Here is a 22,405-nt window from a genome sequence, read left to right on the forward strand (position 1 = left end):
CCACGATTCGCAAAATATCGTCACGGCTACTCCCATCATTTTTCTTTCTCTTTCGACTTGACTTTTCTTTCTTTTTTCGTTCTTTCTTCTACTTCTTTTTTTTCTTACACACCTTGCGCGCGACGCTGCACCCAATATCGTTGTTCTGGCACCCGATCGATTCGTGCCTTCGAGGAGGAGAACGCGTGGGCGCTCTGACTAAACGCTTCTGCGTCTCTCTTCTCCCCTCTTTTTATCTCTCTTTCTCTCTTTATCTTTCTCTTTAGTTTCGTTTCAACGAAAACGAGAGACATCACGTGTAGACGATTCCAAAACGACGTATTTAAGCTGACATCATCATCTTTCCCTCGGTAACGTACGACGAACTGTAAAGTTTTTCTGATATTTTCTAATACGACGCATTATTTTGAGTTATTTTCGTTTGCAAGAAAAAAAGAAAAAGAAAAGAAAGAAAAATACGTCTATCAAGAACGAACTGTGTTTCCGTAGACCGAGCGACGAGATAAGTTTCTCTTTCGCGGAATAGGCCAGATTTATTGAAAATCTATGACTAGACTATTTCCGAGAGGACAAAGTAGAACGCTAGTTTCAAAGTTTTGTGATAATCTATGTGTACACACACGCAAACACATACATACATATAAATGGATCGACGATAATAAATTTGAATTAGGCTCTTCGAAAAAATCAAAGACACGAAAGACATTTTTTCGGAAATGACAGTCGATCCCGACATTGTTTTTTCCTTGATACGAATAAACGCGCGGGAAGGTCCGGAAACGAAAAAAGAGATCGAGGGAGATAGAACGAGTCTCTAGAATCGAAATGTCAAAACGTTCGATCGTTCGGCCGTTAAACGAGAACTATTGTCGTTAGAAGGACAGACGGGGAAGAACGACAAGTACGACAGGAAATGTTCGTCCCTATATCAAAGTTTCAACGACGTCACCTTTACGCTTTGTAAAATCAACGGATTGTCGAGCTCACAATTTCTATTTGCATCTCTGTTGCGTACGCTTCTTAACGACGCTCTTTTCCTACCCCGGAAATCGAGTCGACGTTGAATACGATTCGACACGTGATATACGCAGCTTGGTATAACGCTCGGCTTAACGAACCGAAGAAACACAGCCCGAGATGAGGAAAATGACGATGACGACTACGACGTATTACACAATAGCCCTACTTGCATTTAAATTTGCATCGCCACACCGCCGGTTTCTTCTATTTATACTTTAATACCACGAGCCGCTGTTACGGTCCAGCGAACTATGGACATACATATGTACTTATGTATACTTGACATAGATTTTATAAATACTTGCAGGTGCAAATTCAATTACGAATCGGTCACGCATTCTGCGTCCATTTTTTTTTTACTATTTTTCACGTTCGATCGTTTTCTTTTATTCCTTTCTTTCTTCTTTTTCCTCTTCTTGCTTTTTCATTCGTCAGTCAGGAAAAAAAAGAACGAATGTACTTTCGAGAAACGCTGGGTATTCTCCGATCGTATCGTTTTCGCTTTTATTTATTTACCAGGGGTAAATAAACTTCCCGATTAGAAGGAGAAGAAGACGAAAGGAAAAAGAGGAAAGCCCGTCATCATTTTCTGATTATTGTCAACAGCTGGAACGCAAATGCATCACTATCATATTCTAAAATCGAATTCCGAGCTCTCTAAGATATTTTCTTTGGCCTGTTACCAGTTAAGTCGCAAATTGTCGATATCGAAATGCTCGCCTAGCGCCGCGTATCGTACGGTTTACTTTGCACAACACGTTTGTGGATTATGAAAATATAATCCTGAGTTTCGGCCCGTGTCGAACGCCTTAGACCGACATGAGTCTTTGAATATAAGTAAACTAAGCGAATTTTCATGGAAGAATTTTAGAGATCACGAACATAAGATAAATAGAGAAAGAGAGAAAGAGAGAGAAAGAAATACGTGTTGTCAGCTAATACACAAATTTCGTAGGAAATGTTTTCTTACTTCCTGCATATAAATTTGTTTACTTACAAGTGTAGAAAATAAAAAAAAAATAAACGCAACTCAAAGTATACTAATTCTTCGTAAGAACGTTCAAAACATTTCTTTTTTCTTTTTGTTTTTTACGATCCTAAAAATATTACGAATAATAAAATAAAGTTTGATATTTTCAGGCAATTAAAAAAACAAACGATCGGATTGTTGATCAGATTTACAGCAGTGAGAGGAAGGGAGAGAGAAAGATAGAGATAGAGAGAGAGAGAGAGAGAGATAAAGAGAAAAAAAAATTAAAAAAAAATACAAAAAAAAATGATAAGGGTAACGAGCGTTACTCTTCTTACTTCACCCTCGTAGATTCTCTTTCTCGATTCACGTCTGCGCGGCATGGCGGCGTGTCTATAAAAGCGACGCTGGGCGTCGCGATGCCTCCAGACGCGAGATACGCGCACGACTGAAAATGTTAACGCGCTCTACCGGCTTCTTTTATTCTCTTAACGTCGTTTATCTCATTGAACGAGGTTGATCTGTCGTCGATCGTTATTTGACAAGGAGGAGCGATTAGTGTGACAAACTTTATTTTCTTTTCTTCACGTGAGAAACTCTCGTACTATTTATTCATTGTTATTTTTAAACGACGATCGTCCAAGAGACAGAAAAAAGAACGTCGTCTTTGATCCCGTGGAAGATGTAAATGAGAAAGAAGATACTCGGAAAGACTTTTCGGTGACAAGGCAAGTGAAACGGACACTCGAGTGATCTCGAATAGTAAATAATCTATCGTGAAGAGAGATAGAGAAGGAGGGAAAAAGAAAAAGAGAGAGAGAGAGAGAAGATTCGACGTCTAGCTTGTGCAGTGAATCCTTCGTGATAATTTATTCGGGCCTTCGATCGTGGTAAGTTCACAAAGCTTCTTAGATGGATGTCAAATATATAGGATATTACGCAATCTGTATCAATGAGAAATAAGTCTTTTGAAAATGATTAAGTCGATGCGTTTTATTCGATCGCACAAACGTTTCGTCATTGTCATCGCTGACTACGCGAGCCTTCGACACAATAGCTTTGACATAATTAATAATCCATTTTTTATTCCTCTCTCTTCTTTCTCCCCTTACTTTCCTATCTCGCTCTATCGAAGTAACGATATTCGTAGAACACGAGTGTTCAATTTTCCGTGAATCCTGCTATTTAGACACGAACGATCAATGTGTCGCTAATGGAACATTCGCGAGATAACGAGTCGAAAATTATGGACGATATTTATGTGATATTTATCGATTCCAAAAAACGACGAGACGTGAGCCTGACGTTTCGCCATATACACCTATATCTGCATATTGATAACTGATATCTCGGCAAAACGATATTAATATTTCTTTTTTTTTTGCAACGATAACGAGGAGAACACTTGGAGATTATTGATCGCCGAGGAAGACGATACGAGGTGCTCGAGTTAATTCTTTTAAGAACGCGAAAAGTATTACTAATTGGTTTATGTTATCTTTGAAGAAACCTGCAATTTACTTTGAACGATCTCCGAATACGATATTCCTACGAGAGATAATTATTATTGACGCGTGATCGATCATCGATTCGTTCAATCACTTGATTCGATGTTAAATTCGATATTAAAAAAAGGAACAATTAATTTCTCTCCCGGAGGAAGCGAACTTATGTCAACGAGTATCGATCGTCAGACCTTTTGAATAAAACCTTTCTACTATATATCGATCTATATACTCGAAAATAGACAGCCGATATTTAATTTCAGGAATCATAAAGAACGTCCAGTTTTGCCGAAAATAAAATCACCACGTCGAATCGATAATCATCCATTTCTGGGACACATTTATCATCCGAATGCAACAAAGTTAACTTTAGCGGTCCGTAATAACTCATATAAAGTACGTATCGAGTGGCTCATAAAATCCTTTCGACGAATTTTATCGAGATAAATTCAGCGTATCGAAATATCACAAACTTTTCGACTCTGAATTCTGTCACGTTTGTCTTGATCAAGTACGGACGATGTATTACTCGAAAAAATAAAAAAGAAAGGAAGAAAGAAAGTAGAAAGAAAGAAAGAAGAATATTGACTTAGTCATCCAATGGCGTTACGCAGTCTGCTGATTCACTGCGTAGGTCATTCCCTCGTAAAACGACTCACTCGTATCTATTTCTATAATTTCGTAGTTCTTTTATAATAAGAACGGATAGGCCTTTAAAATATCGAGGAGGAAAGTGTCAACCTGAAAGGCGTTGCTTAATAATAAAAAATAAAATCAAAGTCGTGCCGTGAAATTTATGTTTTTCGATGAACGAGACACCTTCGTCAACACGTGCATCCTTTCCACGCTACTTAACCCTTTCTCGATCGTTTCATTGGACACACGCATTCACATCAAAGAATCATTCTCTCACTCTCTCCACCCCTCGCACGACATTAAAATAGACGCGGTAAACAGAAATGCTAAATATACTTGCGCCTAAGGCTTGTCAGAACGAACCAGTGTTAACCGGTCTAGTAAAAATAAAGAAAAATAATGATGACGTTCTTGGGAAAAAAAAAGAAAAAAAAGAAAAAGAAAAATGCGATCGGATGAAGCAAATCTCCCGACGGTTAAGATTCGATAGCTTTTTTTACTTCCGGATATGCATACACGTCAGAACTCGAACATCGACGCGACGATAAATTTAGGAAAAGTCGATTTCGAACGAGCGTCCCTATTTGAATCGATGCCAAACTTCCTTCGACTCCGTCAGGGTTTCTAGAAAGTCGCGAAATCTCCTCCGCTAGCCAGATTGCGTTGGCCAAACCGAGGTCCTTGCTATTGATCTAGGAGCCGGCTGTAAAGGTCCTGGGTTCACCCGGCCACCCCCTCCCTTCGTCCTCACCCTGCTTCCTTCTGCTTTCTATGCCATGCTCTTTTCTCCTTCCAAGAACTTTACATCTTTTACCGATCCATGCCGTCTCGGTCCCGAATTTCCTCGCTGCTTTTGAAAGGCGCCAGACATGTGGATAGACCGAGAATACGTGTTTGCGAAATTATAAAAACTCGTCAAAAGATCGAGGACACGAGTCTCGAACAAGTTCCTCGTTAAGTTGCCTAAGAGACGATCGTAATTAATTTCCTCTTAGACATTATATATTATTCATTTAATCGATTTCGTTTCTTTCTTCTTTTTTATTACTATTTTGCTTAGCCACGTCTCTCTCTCTCTCTCTCTCTCTCTCTCTCTCTCTCTCTCTCTCTCTCTCTCTCTCTTCCTCTCTCCATACCTTCTCCCTCGTACGAATATATTACCGAGCAGGGGCGTGAATCAACAAAGTTATAAATCGGTGGATCAAGCATAAATCTCCGTAAGAGATCCCCGACGATTTGGACGATACGTTTACATCGTGCGCGCATGCAGCTGGACGAATGACGCACGTGGAAACGTGCGTTCGAGCCTCGGATCGTCTTTGCTACAAAATCGATATTAATGTTGCACGTTAAATATATTTGATAGCTCCATAACAGTTTGATTAACTAAGATGAAATCGGATTTTACGTTCGACGATATTCTTGAGGAAATGAGAAAACGTTATTATCAATCTTTCCTTTGTAAAATCCCTTCGTATATTATACCTCTCTAGATAGAACGAACGGCCGGTGCTCGAAGCGGACTGACATAACTATTTTTGAAGTAGGGCGCGCTTTGTCACTGCATCGGAAACGTAAATATCCTCTTTTCACCCGTTAGAAGAAAGGAAGGCATCCATCACTCGGAGCAGACCCTCGTGCTTTCCTCACGGATGTCTCGCGTCATCGATGCATTCATCGTTTTCCGATCGAGCCGGTCGACGTTCGTATAATCGATACGTCTAGTAAACTTGCGACACTCGATCTAACGAGATTCGCTCGCACGGAGAAACTGGTGACAAAGTCGAGACGGTTTCCAGCACCCCACGTAAAACGATGCATTCGTGCGTTAAATCGTACGCCGCCCGTTCCGAAGCCTCGCCTCCTCCCAATTCCACGCTTCCTATCCTCGGGGTAGCAATCCCTCGAACCGGAAAACTACGCTGACGTAAGGATGACGTTGAGACGATAAACTTCCTGAAGATCGATTAATGCTTTGCTTTGCTTGATTAATTTAATCCCGCTGACAGGAAGAGTAGCGATTTCGCAAAGGTTCAACGCCGATGTCCTGTTAATGTCAGACGAGCGTGTTAGATAATAGAACGGTTTGCGTATTTCCTTGTTGATGTCGAAAGAATGACGTCAATTAAGAGTACATAAATCGTCTTAGATATCACTATCCACGTGCGAACGATCACTGAAATTTATAATCCTCCTCTTTGATGTTTCAGATGAAGCTGCACGAGAAGAAGGAATCGGGTATCCACAGGATACAAGAGGTACCGCTCGAAGAGTTGGATCTAGCAAAGGAGTACAACGTGGAGAAGACTTTGGGCGAGGGTAGTTTCGCCAAGATCCTTCTCGCGACGCATAGGGCAACGCAAACGAGGGTGGTCCTCAAGGCGGTTCATCAGGAACTCACCACCGAAAAGGATTTCTTTCGGGAATTCCATTACTCCTATCATCTCAGTCCGCATCCTAGTATACTCTGTTCTTACGCGGTTGCCTTCAAGGCCGAGAAATGTTACTTCTTCGCTCAGGAATACGCGCCGTTCGGGGATCTATCCGGAAACGTAAAAGCCGGAGGATTAGGCGAAGATGCCTGCAAGAGAATCGCCGGACAATTGGCTTCGGCTCTCGACTTCCTTCATTCCAAGCAACTGGCACACCGAGATATTAAACTCGAGAACGTGCTGGTGTTCGCTCAAGACATGTCCAAGATAAAGCTCTGCGACTTTGGTAGTACGAAACGCGAGGGTAGTCTAGTGAACAAAATCAGATGCACCTGGGTGCCATTTCAGCCGCCTGAGATCTACGAGGTTATCAAGAACGAAAGGTACGCCTGCAAGAGAAGCGCCGATTGCTGGCAATTCGGCATAGTCCTCTTCGTCTGTCTGACGGGCAATCCACCCTGGCAGAGTGCCGACCTGATCCAGGATCCGGATTACTCGGGTTTTCAGAGATGGCTCAAAAGACGTACCACCAAAATACCACCTACTTTCCGACGTTTCACGCCACGGCTTTTGAGGTACTTCAGGCGAGCCTTCGAGCACAAGCCCGAGAAGAGACCGCACGTGACGGAGATCAACAAATACCTGAAAGATTCTTGGTGCATCAGCAAAATCAGTCACAGTGCTACCTCCACGTCGGTCGACGTGAACGAGAGCCTAGCCAGGAGAGGCGACAGCCTTCTCTATTTGGACACGATCGTGGACGATCGTCACAACGTCGACGAGAACAAGAACAAACTGAGAAAACTCTTAAACAGTTACGGTCTCGAGACGACGGTCGATCAGAAGGTTGTAACGAAGAGAATCTGGGAATGGGTGATGCAATGCGATTCCACCATCCACGATCCCAGTTTCATAGGTGGATTTGGTACGGAGAATATGTGAGAGATGGTTAAATCTTTCAGCGAACCGTGCTTGCAGAGCATCAAGCAGGAACGCAAGTACAGCCTGGCAGATCTCGACGTGCAAGTCGAGCGTGCGAAATAATGCCGTGGTGGCGAATAAGCATAGTAAGCTATCGAACTGCATTATCCATGACGTGGACGTCGAGTGCAATTTCATGCATCGATCACATCTCCAACGTGTTCAGTAATACCGTTTGATAGACTTAATCGACGGACCGATAATCGATGAACTCTTCGCGTCTTTCGAAATCGTTCAAGGGCGATACCGATAAAAAACATGACGAGGTCGTAAGGTCGCGCGATGCAGAAGTGTACGAGTGACTTATCGACGATGCAAGAAGAAGACGAGAGAGAGAGAGGGAAGAGAGAACAATTACTTACGTTCTCTACATCTTCTTCTCTTTTTCTTTCTTTATTAGATGTACGAAAGAGTCTAGTCAGTAGATAAAAATGAATGTGATATAGAGGATGAGTAGGATGTAGTGATCGTGACACAATAAGGATAACGAAGTGTCAGCATGCCAGCCAAAGAGACAATAATAAATGTCAGACGAAACTTAATAGTCAAATACCTGTGTCCTTGTAGTCAGTAAAAAAAAAAAAAAAAAACCGTAGAGATGGAACGCGGATTTTTCCGCGATTAAGCACGAATTTTATCGGTCGCACCAAACTTTTCCTTTTCTTCGTGTTCATTCTCCTTTTGCACGCGATCGAGGTCAAGGTATCAATTAATATCCTAAAACATTCACGCGAAAAATGACGCTTCGACGATTGGATATAATTATTATTCGAGTACTATAGAAGTTCCTTTGAAATTATATTCGATAATCAATATGATATATCGTTCGAATTCTATCAAAGTATTACAAAAAAAGTTATCCCGAATATTTAAACAACAAATTCAGTAAACGCTAAATATCTTGACTAGACAGTTTTATTCTAACGAGTATGTAATTTTGAAAAGCAGTTCGAAAAAAGCTCCTATATCGGATTAAATGAACGGACAAAGCAAAACGAACGCTGATCGTGACTTGGAACTTTGATTGTTGTCTAATCGATAGAATAATGCGTATGTATATACAATATATATATATATATATATATATATATATATATATATATACACATACACAGACACATACACACACATTATACATATATTCTTGTAGGAATTTATAGTAGAATGTAGAAAAGTAAGAGGATGAAAAAACTAGTGACGTTGTTCCTTAACGACGAATGTAAATAGAGAAGAAAAATTAGAGAGCAACTCTGCCTAAAATACAAATGTCCGAATGCCGAACGTGTGTGCACCGAAAAAAGCAAAAGAAAAAGAAACGAGAAGAAAACAGAATGCAATCGTTACGAAAATCGCGGGAAAAACGACGAATGGCATTTTTGGTGCCGACTAGTAAGTACCTATCGCTCCAAAATTAATACTATCTTTTATATACGCTATTTAATTACCTAGCATATGACAATTGGATTATATTTTCTCGTAAAAAATTTTGATCGACATCTCGACGATTGTAAATCTTGTCTCTCAGCATGCATAACTATTTCTTGATACTTATACTCTTCAAATAAAAACGAAAGAATTATTCTTGACGCGTCATGCAATGGCCGATTGATTGACACCATTGCAAACTGCATCTTTACATACTGATTAAAAAAGAAAAAAGAAAGAAAACTGAGAAAAAAAAATGAGGAGAAACAAAATTAAAGGGGAAAAAAAAAGAGAAAGAAAAAAAAAGAAAAAAAAGAGCAAAAAACGGCGGAAAAAAAAGAATAAAACAAGCAAGCTTCGCGTCAATTCGTTCCTTGTTGTACTTCGTGGGTCCAAAAGTGAATCGGGAATAAAATAAGACGTATTTGTGATAATAAAAGTACGTAGGAACGATTTTGCAAGAGGCTACCTAGCGTAACGTTCGGTTTTCGGATCACTAACAAATAAATGCATCCTTATTGCTATCGATGAGCTATAGACTGGATATTAGAAAAGCTGTAAGAAAAACGCCTCATGACCATCCATCGTTTCTATTTTCAATGCTCGCATAGTGTATGTTAAATACTATATCGAATGGTTGCGAGTCAAAATCGATGACGAACCCTCGTAATAATTAATCCGTTAGATTGCTCCTCATTAATTGGCACAAATCACGTTAATGTTTTTATATTCATCGATATGTATTACTCAAAGAACCTACAATTAAGAGATCACAGAAATGTATGATGTCAGAACTAATTAATAAGCTTACGTAATGTTTCGTTACATATCAATGGCATTAGTTACGTGTTTTTAAATATATCGACGTGTTTGATAACGTCTCTATTTATTGGCACGGCGAGTATAATGTTCTTTTTCTTTTCTTTTCTTGTTTTTTTTTTTTCTTTTTTCTTTTTTGTTCTACGTACGACCAAAAGAGAAATTTGCCAATATTTTAGCGCCAAGTTTTACAAGGATTAACATGTTTCTGACGCCAGCCTAATTTTGAGAGGTTCGATGTCATCGATTTTTGCACACTACGCGTACGAAACGTTGGAAGAGAACGATTATTGTAAATAGATGTGTGAGCGTACGCGTGCCAAACACTCTCGGATCTCAAATACGAGGATTTCCGAGCAGGTTTGTCCGCTTTTCGAGCGACGAGACGATTTAGATGTATTAATGCGAAGAAGAAAGTCGAAAGTTTGCGTACACGCGTTTCTACATTTGTACGTTAATCCTGAAGATGTTTCAGTAGGCAAAACTCTTTGTAGATCCTTTCTTAGAAGAATTTAAACGCAAGAGGGATTGATTTTAAAGAGCGGCGGCGAAGACGACGATTGGACTACGTGGTGCGTGGCCTCTGTTAAACGTCAAGCAATGTTTTGTATATATCGAAATAAACGTTGAAATTGTATAAAACAGTTATCGGATGCATTCTAAACAATTTAATCGATCCTTCCCACGGCAAATTCAACTCTCATCGAGAAATGAAAAAAATTGTATCCAACACCGATCCCACGATGACTTCCTTCTTTAATATAACATTCGCATTCGATGTATAAATAAGAGACGCGATGTGTGACCCAGAAATACAAGTCGAGTAAAATATTGAATCGTACTTTCAAACCACTCGGAATAAAATATCCCACGACCTTGTACTATTTGGAACGGCATCCAACTATTTTTACGTGACTCATGTTTCATATAAAACGAAAATTTACCTTTAGCTTTTGCACTTTGTAGGTGGTAAAGGAAAAAAAAGTCTCGATAGGAATTTTCTTTCGTCCGAGAAAAAGAAAAAAAATTGTTCTAAACGGAAACTACTGATCTGATATCGAAGATAAATGAAAAGTTATTAGAGTCATTATGATCTTTCGATATCGAACGATCGTCGATAGTCAATAAGTCGTTATCCGATTGATTCGATATAAACGAATAAATTAATTAGAACGCGGCGGTGTAGTTCATAGCGGTGTAGCCTTTTGCAGCCCGCCACGATCCCGTGGCTCGAGGAGCAGAATGCAGTGGTCGCTCGTCGGAGGGTGTGTTGTCATGACGACGAAGCCCGGATGCCCGGGATAAGGGGAATCTACGGAACACCGCGCGCATTCCCACACAACTCGCCCACGCATGGTGCTCTCCGCAATATGGAGATATATTTCTGGTGCCGATAATAAACGCACCGTATGATTGCCGCCAAGTGTCCAATACCAAAAAATTAAATAAAAGTTCTTATCGAACGAGCCACCGACAGATTATCCGTTACGTGACATTTTCCCACTTCGTAAATGTCAACGACGAAAATATGACGAAAAAAAAAAAGAAAAGAACTTTTTATTAACATTCATTTGGATAATATCGATTAATTTTAATTAATAAAATGCACACTTACAAAAGTAAACGAAGCTCAAGGATACGTTTGTTCGACCTTCCCCACTAATGGAAATATACGTTTCTCCCTCCATCGAACGGAAATAAAGCACGTACAAAGTTCAATTAGAGCCGACTAATTGCGCGAAGCATCTTGATTTCAACCTTGAAGTTCTTACGACCGGGCTGGAGTCTGCCCCGCTGGCAAATATCCGCCCTTTGACCTTTTTTCACGTTTTCAACGTGCCAACGCCAAACGGTCCACGAACGTCAGCTTGAAAAACCACAAAAATGAACTAATTTAATCTTCTACTCGGGTGATGGCGATTTTAAATATCATCTCGAATAAAATGTTCCTCTATTGGATTTAACTATATCCCGACGAAAATATCCCGGATGCGCAATTTTTATATTAAAAATCGAATTTGTTACGTGCGCGGATTAAAATTCTACATCCTCTCTCGCGAAAAGATAATAGTCGTTGATTTAATTGAAAATAATAAAAGATAACAATATACGAACTTTGTTCTATCGTATTTTTATACCACTAGACTCATCGAATTTTCCCTTTCGATTTCTCAAAGTTTTTATTGCGAACTCGTGAGGTCTAACGACGTCGTGCTTTCGAGAAGTTCGCCTATAAACTTTTGCGGTACATCGTTCTGTGGAAGCATTAAAGCTCGAGGAAGTACATCGTCGGATAATAAAAGATTTTTCTCGCATTACCGGGATACTCCTCTCATCCGCATACTTTATTCGAGAACGATGAACTCAGAACGGAACATATGTTCGCGATTACACCGAGTTATCTCACGTGAGAATCTTACGATTTGTTGCCATCGTGGATTATTTCTTGGCAACGATCATGGGCCAAACGAAATACATTAGGTGTAGTAAAATTTGGGGTGGAAAAAACGTTTCGAGGAAGAAGGCGTGTAACGAGGAAGAGTAAAAGTCGTTTCACGAAACGTTCGTTTCGAAGATTCGAAAATCAAGGAGAGAGAAAAAAGAGGAAAAACCGATAAACCAAAAAAAAAGAGAGAAAGAGAGAGAGAGAGAGGAAAAAAATAAGAAGAAATAGAGGATACATATATACCTAAGGAAGTTTTTAAGGATGCACCCGTCGATCGTTGATCGCTCTATATTCCAATCGCATTGGTTTCTGAACTCTATCCAGGGATTTCAAACGTCACGAAGCCGAACGTATCAATCGAGCGTTCGACTTTAAGTTAGCTCCCACACGACGTCTAACGACGCTCGTGATTCGGTGCCAAGTAAAGTCGAGTGGCGACACGTCGTCCAGAAGCTCGTCTCGTTCGTGGTGTCATCGACTGCCGCCTTGCCACGGCTGAGGACGTAACACCTGACGAGGGTATGCCACGACGCCAACGTCCGGACGTCCTTCCCTCCTCCTCCTTCATCCTCATCTTCTTCCTCGCTCGCGTCGTTCGTTCGCGTCGGTACTTAAGTCAGGATGCACCCGCGTTCCATTATCTTGCGATTCGCTTATTTCGGGCCACCGTCTTGCTATTTCCGATCACGATCCGTGTATTCTTAGGCGCATGTTTTGACAAGCTCTCACGTTCGGCGAACCGACTCAATACAGACGATTCTTCGTCTTGTTCCAACCGTCCGATCCAAACGTCCAACTCTCTCCATGCAGTATACTTGTAGATAGGTATAACGCGCCACACGCGATTCTCTCTCACTCTCTCTCTCTGTCTTTCTCTGCCTGCAGTGTTTACAAATCCATCGAATGAGTTATAACCTTCCAGCGTGACGCAAATGTCTTCGTCTTTTTAGCAGATCTACGAATCCCTTTTTCATGCGATCTTCTTTCGATTAATAGAATTTCCATTTCGAGAATTCTTCGAGTGTCTATAAAAGAAACATTCTATATCAGGACAATTGAATTATCCATAGAAGAGAAAAGAAACAAGACGATCGCGATAATGATCAAAACAGACAATTGAAGCAATCGGATTGAAATAATCCTGAATGAGCGGACGAGGATGATGGAAAGTCGAGGAAATTCAATGAAACGACGTTCCTCCTCCGACGTTCGGTCCAAATAGACGAGCTCTCGCCTTCGTCGTCGACGAGGACGAGAAATCGCATCGATCCTCAGGTCCAACGCCCCGGTGACTATTTTCATACCCGCTAACCCATTTATACATCGTCATACGGACAATGTTCTACTTCTATCAGTCCGCGCCCTGGCGTGGCATCGGTCACAAGCAATATTTAACCACTCGACGTTATCTTGCTTTAACGCTTTAACGCTTTACCTGAACGCCCGAGTCACGGCTTAGAAAGATTAAAAAAAAAGAAGAAGACAGAAAGAAGGAAAAAAAGAAAAAAAGAAAGGACGCGAAACCGTGAGACGTAAATCCGTCGTAAAGTATAGGAGACGCAAATCACGATGAATAACTCGCCGATTGCGGGTCGTTCAAGGAACACGAGCAAAGATAGACCGCTAGATGCAGTGCTAGAGAAAATAATCAAGTTTCCCCTCGCTCTTGTACCGTTGGTTCAAAGATCTCCCTTCTATCGTGGTAATATCAATAAATTTCCCCCGAAATACGAGGGAGAGAGAAACACTGCCGTGAAACAGAAAATTCGTGACGCGTTGCAAAGGATAAAATGAAAAGGTAAACACGAGGGATAGTCTCTGGGATGTCGTGCTAACATCGGCCAAGATGCAGACCTTCTTGAATAGGGTAAGCGGGTGCGCGGGGAGAGGGTTGTTTAACCCCAACTGACCCCACCCTGATTGGGATAGCAAACGTGGCACGCGAGACAAGGCGCGCGCGTTTCGCGACGTGCAGTTCTCGGTGTATTTCGGTTCGGTGGCTGGTCTCGTTTTACGACGTTGCCCGATTCCCTCTGACGTCAAAGAGCCGCCTCTTTCAGGACGCGCTCGTGCCAGGTTCGGGGGAGCGGCGGGACGCTAGGGAGGAGCTGCTAGAGGTGGAACGACGCTTGGCCAGGACTCGAGAAAACTTAAAGGCCGTTCAACCACGGTCCAGGGTTCAAGCACCCCTCTCTTGTCTCTCTCTCTCTCTCTCTCTTTCTCCCTCTCCGTCTTTCTCTTTCTATCTCTATCTACTGCATACAACGTAGAAAAACGTGATCGCAACGAGCACGACGTCGGCCGGGATGGAGGAGGTGGTGCAGACTACGATGACGACGATGGCGACAAAGACGATAATCCAACGGCGTAAACACAGGCTTTCTCTCTCTTCCTCCCTCTTTCTTTGAAGCATCGAGCGAGAAAGATATTCTCCCTTCTCTCATCCTCGCTTTTTCCTCGGTCAATTTTCAAACCGCTGCAAGATAAAGTTCGATGACCAAACTGGTTATCTCTGCGACTGGATGCTTCTAAAAATGTACAGGTTCCTCGATAAACGAACAAAAATCGAAGACAGGTGCACCGGTACGTTCTTATTTTTGGATCCAAGAAAGCTTCGTCCTCCTCTGTGCTCGCTCGTTACGAGAATGCGTTCGTAATAGATGGAATCGTACTTTCTCGTCTTTAAGGACCTTCTTTCCGAATCATCCATCTTTCAAACTTTAAACTTCATCCTTCGCTTTCTTTGTTCGAAACTATTTGCCCTTTGTTCCAACTAAGTACATTTTCCTTCGTTTCCATATGACGTGGTACGACGTGGTAAAGTTCTTTGGATCGTCAGAATATGGTCAGTGACCTCGTGAAACGACTAAGCTGCTTGCGATCTTTCCGAAGACTTACGAGTCAGTAATCATTCGAAGATCTAAAAACGTCGAATCCGTTTCAACGCCTTTCGATAACTTCGACATAAAATATAAATACACACGCTCGCAGGAAAGAGGAAACATAAACCGGAGCGTACGGAGGGGTAACGTTTATTGCACAATTCGATGGACGGCATGTTCTCTGGAGTTAGGATCGCGTATCTCGTCGTCTTCGAAAATTTAATTTCTACGAATTTCTTTGCTTCGCTTTCAAAAATCATCCTCGATATCTTAATGGTTTGCATATCTCAAGAGAAAGATCCTGCGTAAAAAAATGAACGATCGATTACAAAAATATTAATAATAAAAATGCTCGTTGCAAATCGACACAACCAGCGAGTTTGATATTATAAAGTTACGTCTCACGAATCTGGGTTGCGTGAATACTAAAGCGTGTCACCTGTCGTTGGTTTAAAATCAGTCTGGAAGAATACGAGGGTGGTAGGATTATACGCTGCCAAAATCTGAGGCATTCGTGACCGATGGAAACGCCAGGAAGATTGATAATCGTTCTTCGGAAATCGTCGACGTGCGTGGGTGGATGAAAGGTAGATTATTAAATAGAGGAGGGCTTTCCTGTCACAAAGCGATCTAGTTTCTCGATCCTTAAATCGTTTATCTCAAAATATACGTTTGAGTGAATGACACGACGGAAGCGATCGCGTTCGTGCGTTAACAAAGTACATATGCGCATCGACCCTTCCTGCTAAATATTTCGAAGTAACCTAGAAATATTAAATAAAAGCTAATTGTTAACTTTTACAATCGTTTCATTTTCATTTGAAATTCTTTACTCGAAATAATGTATCTCGAATAAATAATGTTTATTTTCTGAAATACGAAAATCCTGCGAACGCCAAGATTCGACAGAAAGTTCCGTTGCGCACATTGCCTTCTCCGAAAGCTTTACGATTTTTCCCGTTGAAGAAAATGGGACGGATTTGTCTTTGCGTACATATAAATCTCTGTCTTTCTCTCTCTCTCTCTCTCTCTCTCTCTCTCTCTCTCTTTTGCGACTCCCAGGTGACGCACTTGAAACTCCATGACTTTCTGCCGAAATTAGCGACGACGCAAAGACGTGAAATTGCATTTTTCGATACGCGCTCGTGGCGTCCATACGCGTTGCGTATGCAAATCGAACGTGTCGAAAGAAAAATACTCGGGTCCTTCTTCTTTCTTGATTCGAACGAGCGAGTAGTTTTCCACCCTTTCGACGGATTGCAGTTGAGTACGAAAAAAGAAGGAGTAGCGATCGCACAATTCAACCCTCTCGCCAATCCTCTCTCTCCACCTTCTCCCTCGCTCTTGATCTTTGTGCTGTCTAGCGAGAAGGGAGTCGGGGCTGTTGCTGGTGTTGCTTCTGATGCCGGGGCGAAGTCTATTTTTGGATTCGAGTTAATATTTGACGCCGGCAGGGTTGCCGCTGGCAGATCTAAAAATACTCAATCAATACGCGCGAACCACGATGGAATTAAGATCGCAGGTGTAGCGCGTGCTCGTGAGCGTATGTATATATTCGAAAGATTCAACCCCCGAAGGCAAACGTACGGAAATCTATTACTCCTTACGATTTGCAAACACAAACGCACAGTTTCTAACGCTTCTTAGTAATCGATATTTCTTCGACGTCAAAGCTTCTCTGCAGAACATCAATGAATTGTTAATAAGGAAATGTGTAAAACAATATTCGAGCATCGATCTGACAATTTAGAATACATTGACATATTTAAATTCTCAATAATAATAATGATAATGATAATAATAAACCTGTATAAAAAGAAATCTATAATTAACCACGAACTTTGATTATTATTTTTACACGAAATCGAGCTAAGACGTTGTCGTTACTTCGCCGTTGCATTCAACCATCGACTAACGTCGATTACACACGTACGTACATATGGATAAAGTCCGTGAAAAAAAAAAAAAAGAAAAATAAAAAAGAAAAATGTCGACTCGGCCTTATTCGTGTCCTCCTCTTACAGCGAAAAGACCTCGACACGGTATAATAGAACGTTAAAGCAATGTCAAGTACGTCTATTCCAGGCCTTGTGAGATCGCCACCACGATGCACATATATACATACATACATATATACATACGTACATATATATATATATATATATATATATATATATATATATAAACACACATCGAGACACACGTGGCTCTAGCATGCCTTTCTCGATCTCTAAAGTTCGTTTCATCCCACGGCATCTCATCGAGTATCACGCTACGGTAATTCCAGAAACGTTAGAAGCATCGTCGAGCATGTTTCCAGTGGGAAAATTCAGTCGTAACGGAGATATCTAGCCTTACGAGCTTGTAAACTCGCAAAATATTGCAGCTTTTAGATGCGGCTCTCTCAATATTCGAAAACTTTCTCAATGGTACTAACCTCCCTCGTTTTTCCTACTTGTTCTTTTTCCTTCTTTTTTTGGAAACCTACAAAATGCACAGTTCCTTCGTAACTATCGTCGACAACTGCCCACGCGTTCAAACTCCTGGAACTGTACTTCGTAAAACTTTCCGTCGTCTGGTAACTTTATGATCTTCTTTATGAATTCAAACAGTTAAGAGCTTGACGTTCAATTTGATCTAATATTAGATTGATAAAAGTGCAAACCATTTAACTTTAGTCTTTTCATTTAAATCGTATCCTGTTTCGATGCATAACTACACAAATAAAATCAAATTGAAAAATAAAAGTGCGAGTAACGCGTACAAATCGCAAACAAATTGAAGTAGGAATTAATTGAAAGTGGTTACGGTGTAGTAAAACCGCTGTTATGATGTCATTAAATGTATTAATGTACGTTCTTGTAACGCGTGACTGATCCTGCGCAAGAATCGACTGTTGACGTAATCCTGCGGTGACGTCACGTTCAAGGATGATCGAAACTAAGTAATAAAACGTCCACCGAAATTATCTTCAAGATATTCGTTATCCGTCGTAATGAGAAACAATTGTACTTGCGATCTAGTGCGTTTTAATCTTCGGTATTCCGAAAAAAAAAAAAAATCGTCTATAACAAAGGAAAATTTGATTAATATAGCGACTAAATGTCTTACGGTACAGGTACGAAAAGATAGAATATAATGCGAAGAATAACGGAGGATGATATAGTAAGTAAAGTCAGAATCGTCATGGTAACTCCCCCAAAGTTTACTTTGGCTTAATATTATAAGAAATAAATTCCATCGCCGAGCACAAAGACCCATGATATTTGCACTAAAGACACAGATAAAACTTCACAAAAATATGACATTACGTGTGAAATTAAACATAAATAATTATAAAATGATTAACCTACTTAAAAAAAAAATAATATCGATATTTATTACAAAATTAAAAATTTACTTCCCTTTATAAAAAATAAAAAACGCTGTACCATAATATCGTTATTATTAGTATTATCTGTTTTCTACCGTTTTCAATTGTCTTATTTCTATCCCTTGGGATTCAAGCGAAGCTGATTCTACAAAATCTTTGTCATATATGTCCCACAATTTTTTAAATTCATCTACGAATCGTTTTACTAATACAGAATGATTGGTTATTATAATATTTTCTGTATTTCCAAATAAAGCCTGCATTGTCCAGTTAGCGCTTCCTGTGATAAGAATATCATCATCGATGATGACGAATTTATGATGCATAAGATTATCTGAGACTTTAGTTCTAACTTTAGTACCTGTAAATATATACATTTTTAAGACTTTTTACTTTATCGACTAATCGCATGAAACATATATAAGGTTTGTATAAAAAAGATATGAAATTACGACGATTCATTGCACGATATTTGTCGGTATTCGATATCAATTGATATTCAATGACATTCCTATTATTATGCATTTGACTTACTTGTTTTACGAAAAGCCACAGCTTGATTACCATCACACTGTGCCATATTAGCATCGATTATAACTTTAACTGCGACTCCACGCTTCTGTGCTTCCATAATAACATGGCTCAATTGTTGAGAAGTAAAAAAGTACATACACACGTCTATAGTACGTTTGGCAGAATTCAAATACTTTTTCAATTTACTGTAAACAATTATAAAAATTTTAATGTCTCAACAACACAGTGGAAACATCATACGTTAAAACTTTTTTTGTAAAACTTGCATAACGTAAATAAACTATTAAAAAATTTAACGAGATACTTAATTATTTTTTGCTCTTACTTTAAATTAGCCACGGCACAGTTGAATCTTTTGCAATTATTAGGAGAATTGAGATGTGGTCGACATAAAGCTGACTCTTCCGAAAAAAATAATACTTCCATTAGAGATTCTTTTTTTTCTTTAATAGCAGAACCTTTGAAAAAAGGATTCCATCTTAAATTACGATATCTTTTATATCCTTGCCAAATGATCTCCGACGAAATAACACCCACTGCGATAAAAAACATCGTTGATCTATTCATTTTTATACGCGATATTTCGTCCTTGGTCCTTTTTACGAATCCTATATATCTAATTGCGTGATTTGTTTCAATCGACTTTGCTTAATCTGTTTCCCGCTAAAATACAAATAATATATATGTGTCTACCCAAAAAAAAATCATTTCTAATTACGTTGTATATAAATACTTAATTGAGACTACAGATAAAAATCGCTAATATCATTTCGAGAAATTTACGATAAAAATTACAATAATCGAGGTTATATCGTAAAATAGAAATTACATTTATACAAATTTATTTTACTTACCAAAATGTTTCGCCATAGTAGATTGCGTTGCGAATCGGTGTTACGATGGTAAAACAGGATATCTTCAATTATTATCGACCTACATTTTTGTTTTATCGACTGTTTACCATAACAATTAAACGAATTTCTTCCTAGTACAAGCATAAATAATAAAAATATGAATAAAATAATGGACAGCGAGCATTTGATCAAAATCTAATAAGAAATTGATATAAAATTAATCCAATAAATACTTTTATGCATAAACATTACCTCGACACTATTTTTCGTTTTGGTTATCGTTTCGTTACATCACAAAATAAACATTATATCGCAAATAATATTAATTGTCGTGGTTGAAAAATCTCATCGCATGGAGATTGCTGCTTATAGAGATCCCCATTCTTTTTAAAACCATAGTACGAATGAAATATATTGGATAAAATATGTTTCGATACGATTTATAACAGCGTCGACTTATTGTTATATATTCCGACAAAGTACCTTAACCTAATGACCGAGAGAGAGAGTACAACACACGAACTCAATGATTCGTATTGTTTACATTCGTAATCCTTGATAATGTTTACGTATGACAGTGTGTTTTTATCTTATATCTAATTACGTACACACAAAGGAATCTAACTTTTGTTTGAAAGTACAGCATATATGTTACGACGTATAATATAAAGTACAGCGTTCTATCAAATAAAATAATTTAGGAAAGAACTAACCTATTTTATTAAACAGTCTTTTACATGTACACTGCAAATTTTTGAATACAAAATTTCTAATCCTTACGCTAGAAAATGGAAAAATCTTAACTCATGACGCCAGTCTTCCGTCTACTACGATTGCTCCTACGTAAATGACGAAGTATCATAGCAGCTACGATCCAATTGGCTCTTGACTTTCGCTAATCTTCTGATCGATTCAACGCGCGAAAATCGCATAATTTAAAAATGGTTATTTCAATATATTTGATATATTTGATCGTTATATCAAGTAATAATTAAAATAATGAAGAATACATCTACAACGACGTATTATAAACGATTAAAAATCGATAGTTATTAACTTTGAACAATTTGTTTGGATAAGAATTCTTTATCTCTATTCCACAAAATATTGCAAATAGTATTTAGTTGATAAGAACAGTCGAAAAGTTCGGATCTGTTGGTTAATTTATTTGAATCAATTTTAATAATCTTCACTTTCCACTTATCTTCGAATTCTTTGACTTGAGTCTCTTCCACCATCGAATTTGACCATGGCTTAAATCTGTTAACATCAAATACAATAAAAATAATGATTGTTTGTACTTTAATAATTATTATCTATAGTAAATATTATTTATATAATCTTACTTTGTGCCGATTACTATATTTGCAGGTTTTTCTTTGATTGTACTCATTGTGTTTATCAGATAAGGTATGTCATTAAAACTGGTTACATCATCGAAGGAAAATACAGAACAGATTGCATCTACTTTATCTTTACATGTCTACAAAGATATATACGTACATATATATATATATATTTATATATATATCAACTTTTCATGTATGTACTATGATATAAAAATAGGCATACTGGTAAAATATGATTATATTTTTTAATACTGCTTTCCGACGTATCCCAAAATTGTAATTTAAACAATATGACTTTATCCCATATCTTCACTGGCCAAAATACATTTGTTTTTTTTATACCATTCGTTTCAATATAGTTATTAGGTTCCGAAAAACCAGCTAAACGTGTTATAACAGAAGTTTTTCCTACACCAGATCTACCAATCATAAAAATTTTATAAGTAACTTCCTCAATGGAAGATGGCAATGACGGCTTTTCCAAAATACCTAAAAGCAAAAGATACTACTACCGAATAGAACGTATTTCCATCTCTAAAATCTTGAAAACAATTAGTAAAATTTATTCCATACATTATTCAAGAAATTATCATAAAAATTCGCAATTATCGATTACCATAAAATCTTCTCTTCTTAGATGAATTTATATAAAAATGATGCATCAATGATTCACCCTCGGCCGAGCTTAACCAGTTCATGTTTATTGCATTCATGATGATGTTAAATAAAGTATTTAAATTCCTACGTATAATTAATTATATCAATGTATATATATATATATACACACTACATAATGTCACATGTTAAAAACGTATATTAAAGTTTGTATCAACTACGTATATAAAAATACAAAACGCAAATAGTAAAGAAACATTACGCCGTCACATAGAAAATTCTTCGAGACAGCGTATGTATTAATTAAAATAATCGATGAGAATCGATTTCGATTATCGGGATTGCGTTTATTTATCAATATATCGAATGCGTAACGATATCGTCTAAAGTTTGTCGGTTTGCTCGTTCTTTTTCGCAGATAGATGCATCCAACGGTATTGACCAATAGAAGCAAATCCCGCCTTGTTTGAACCAATGAACGCTCGCGTTTCCCCCAATATCTGAATGACAAGCATTTCTATTAGCCGTGAAGTTAGCAGTGGTACAATATTCAGCGTTACATTG

The 22,405-nt window shown here is 38.8% G+C and overlaps 3 protein-coding genes across 5 annotated transcripts; 1 reads left to right on the forward strand and 2 right to left on the reverse strand.

Moving 5' to 3' along the window:
- Positions 1-2,409: 2,409 nt before the first annotated feature.
- LOC127067467 (serine/threonine-protein kinase meng-po) lies at positions 2,410-10,436 on the forward strand. 2 transcript variants are annotated; one of them, XM_051002418.1, is made up of 2 exons: positions 2,410-2,880; positions 6,342-10,436. In XM_051002418.1, exon 2 carries the CDS (start codon positions 6,342-6,344, stop codon positions 7,503-7,505), a length of 1,164 nt encoding a protein of 387 aa, XP_050858375.1. In that variant the 5' UTR covers positions 2,410-2,880; the 3' UTR covers positions 7,506-10,436. The 2 variants fall into 2 exon arrangements, with proteins under 2 accessions (XP_050858375.1, XP_050858376.1); XM_051002419.1 differs by having other exon boundaries at positions 2,410-2,718.
- Positions 10,437-18,300: 7,864 nt separating this feature from the next.
- Positions 18,301-20,431, reverse strand: LOC127067480 (uncharacterized). Its single transcript, XM_051002448.1, has 5 exons — positions 20,130-20,431; positions 19,878-20,008; positions 19,349-19,686; positions 19,024-19,208; positions 18,301-18,850 (listed from the first exon to the last, which is right to left on the reverse strand). The coding sequence occupies exons 3-5, from the start codon at positions 19,588-19,590 to the stop codon at positions 18,570-18,572; spliced, it is 708 nt and encodes a 235-aa protein (XP_050858405.1). The 5' UTR covers positions 19,591-19,686; positions 19,878-20,008; positions 20,130-20,431; the 3' UTR covers positions 18,301-18,569.
- Positions 20,432-20,573: 142 nt separating this feature from the next.
- Positions 20,574-22,215, reverse strand: LOC127067479 (ciliogenesis and planar polarity effector 2-like). 2 transcript variants are annotated; one of them, XM_051002447.1, is made up of 4 exons: positions 21,843-22,215; positions 21,450-21,731; positions 21,224-21,360; positions 20,574-21,137 (listed from the first exon to the last, which is right to left on the reverse strand). In XM_051002447.1, exons 1-4 carry the CDS (start codon positions 21,843-21,845, stop codon positions 20,930-20,932), a joined length of 630 nt encoding a protein of 209 aa, XP_050858404.1. In that variant the 5' UTR covers positions 21,846-22,215; the 3' UTR covers positions 20,574-20,929. The 2 variants fall into 2 exon arrangements, with proteins under 2 accessions (XP_050858404.1, XP_050858403.1); XM_051002446.1 differs by having other exon boundaries at positions 21,450-21,715; positions 21,843-22,214.
- Positions 22,216-22,405: the final 190 nt, after the last annotated feature.

The sequence above is a fragment of the Vespula vulgaris genome, chromosome 11, assembly GCF_905475345.1.
Source record: "Vespula vulgaris chromosome 11, iyVesVulg1.1, whole genome shotgun sequence".
Classification (NCBI taxonomy): domain Eukaryota; kingdom Metazoa; phylum Arthropoda; class Insecta; order Hymenoptera; family Vespidae; genus Vespula; species Vespula vulgaris.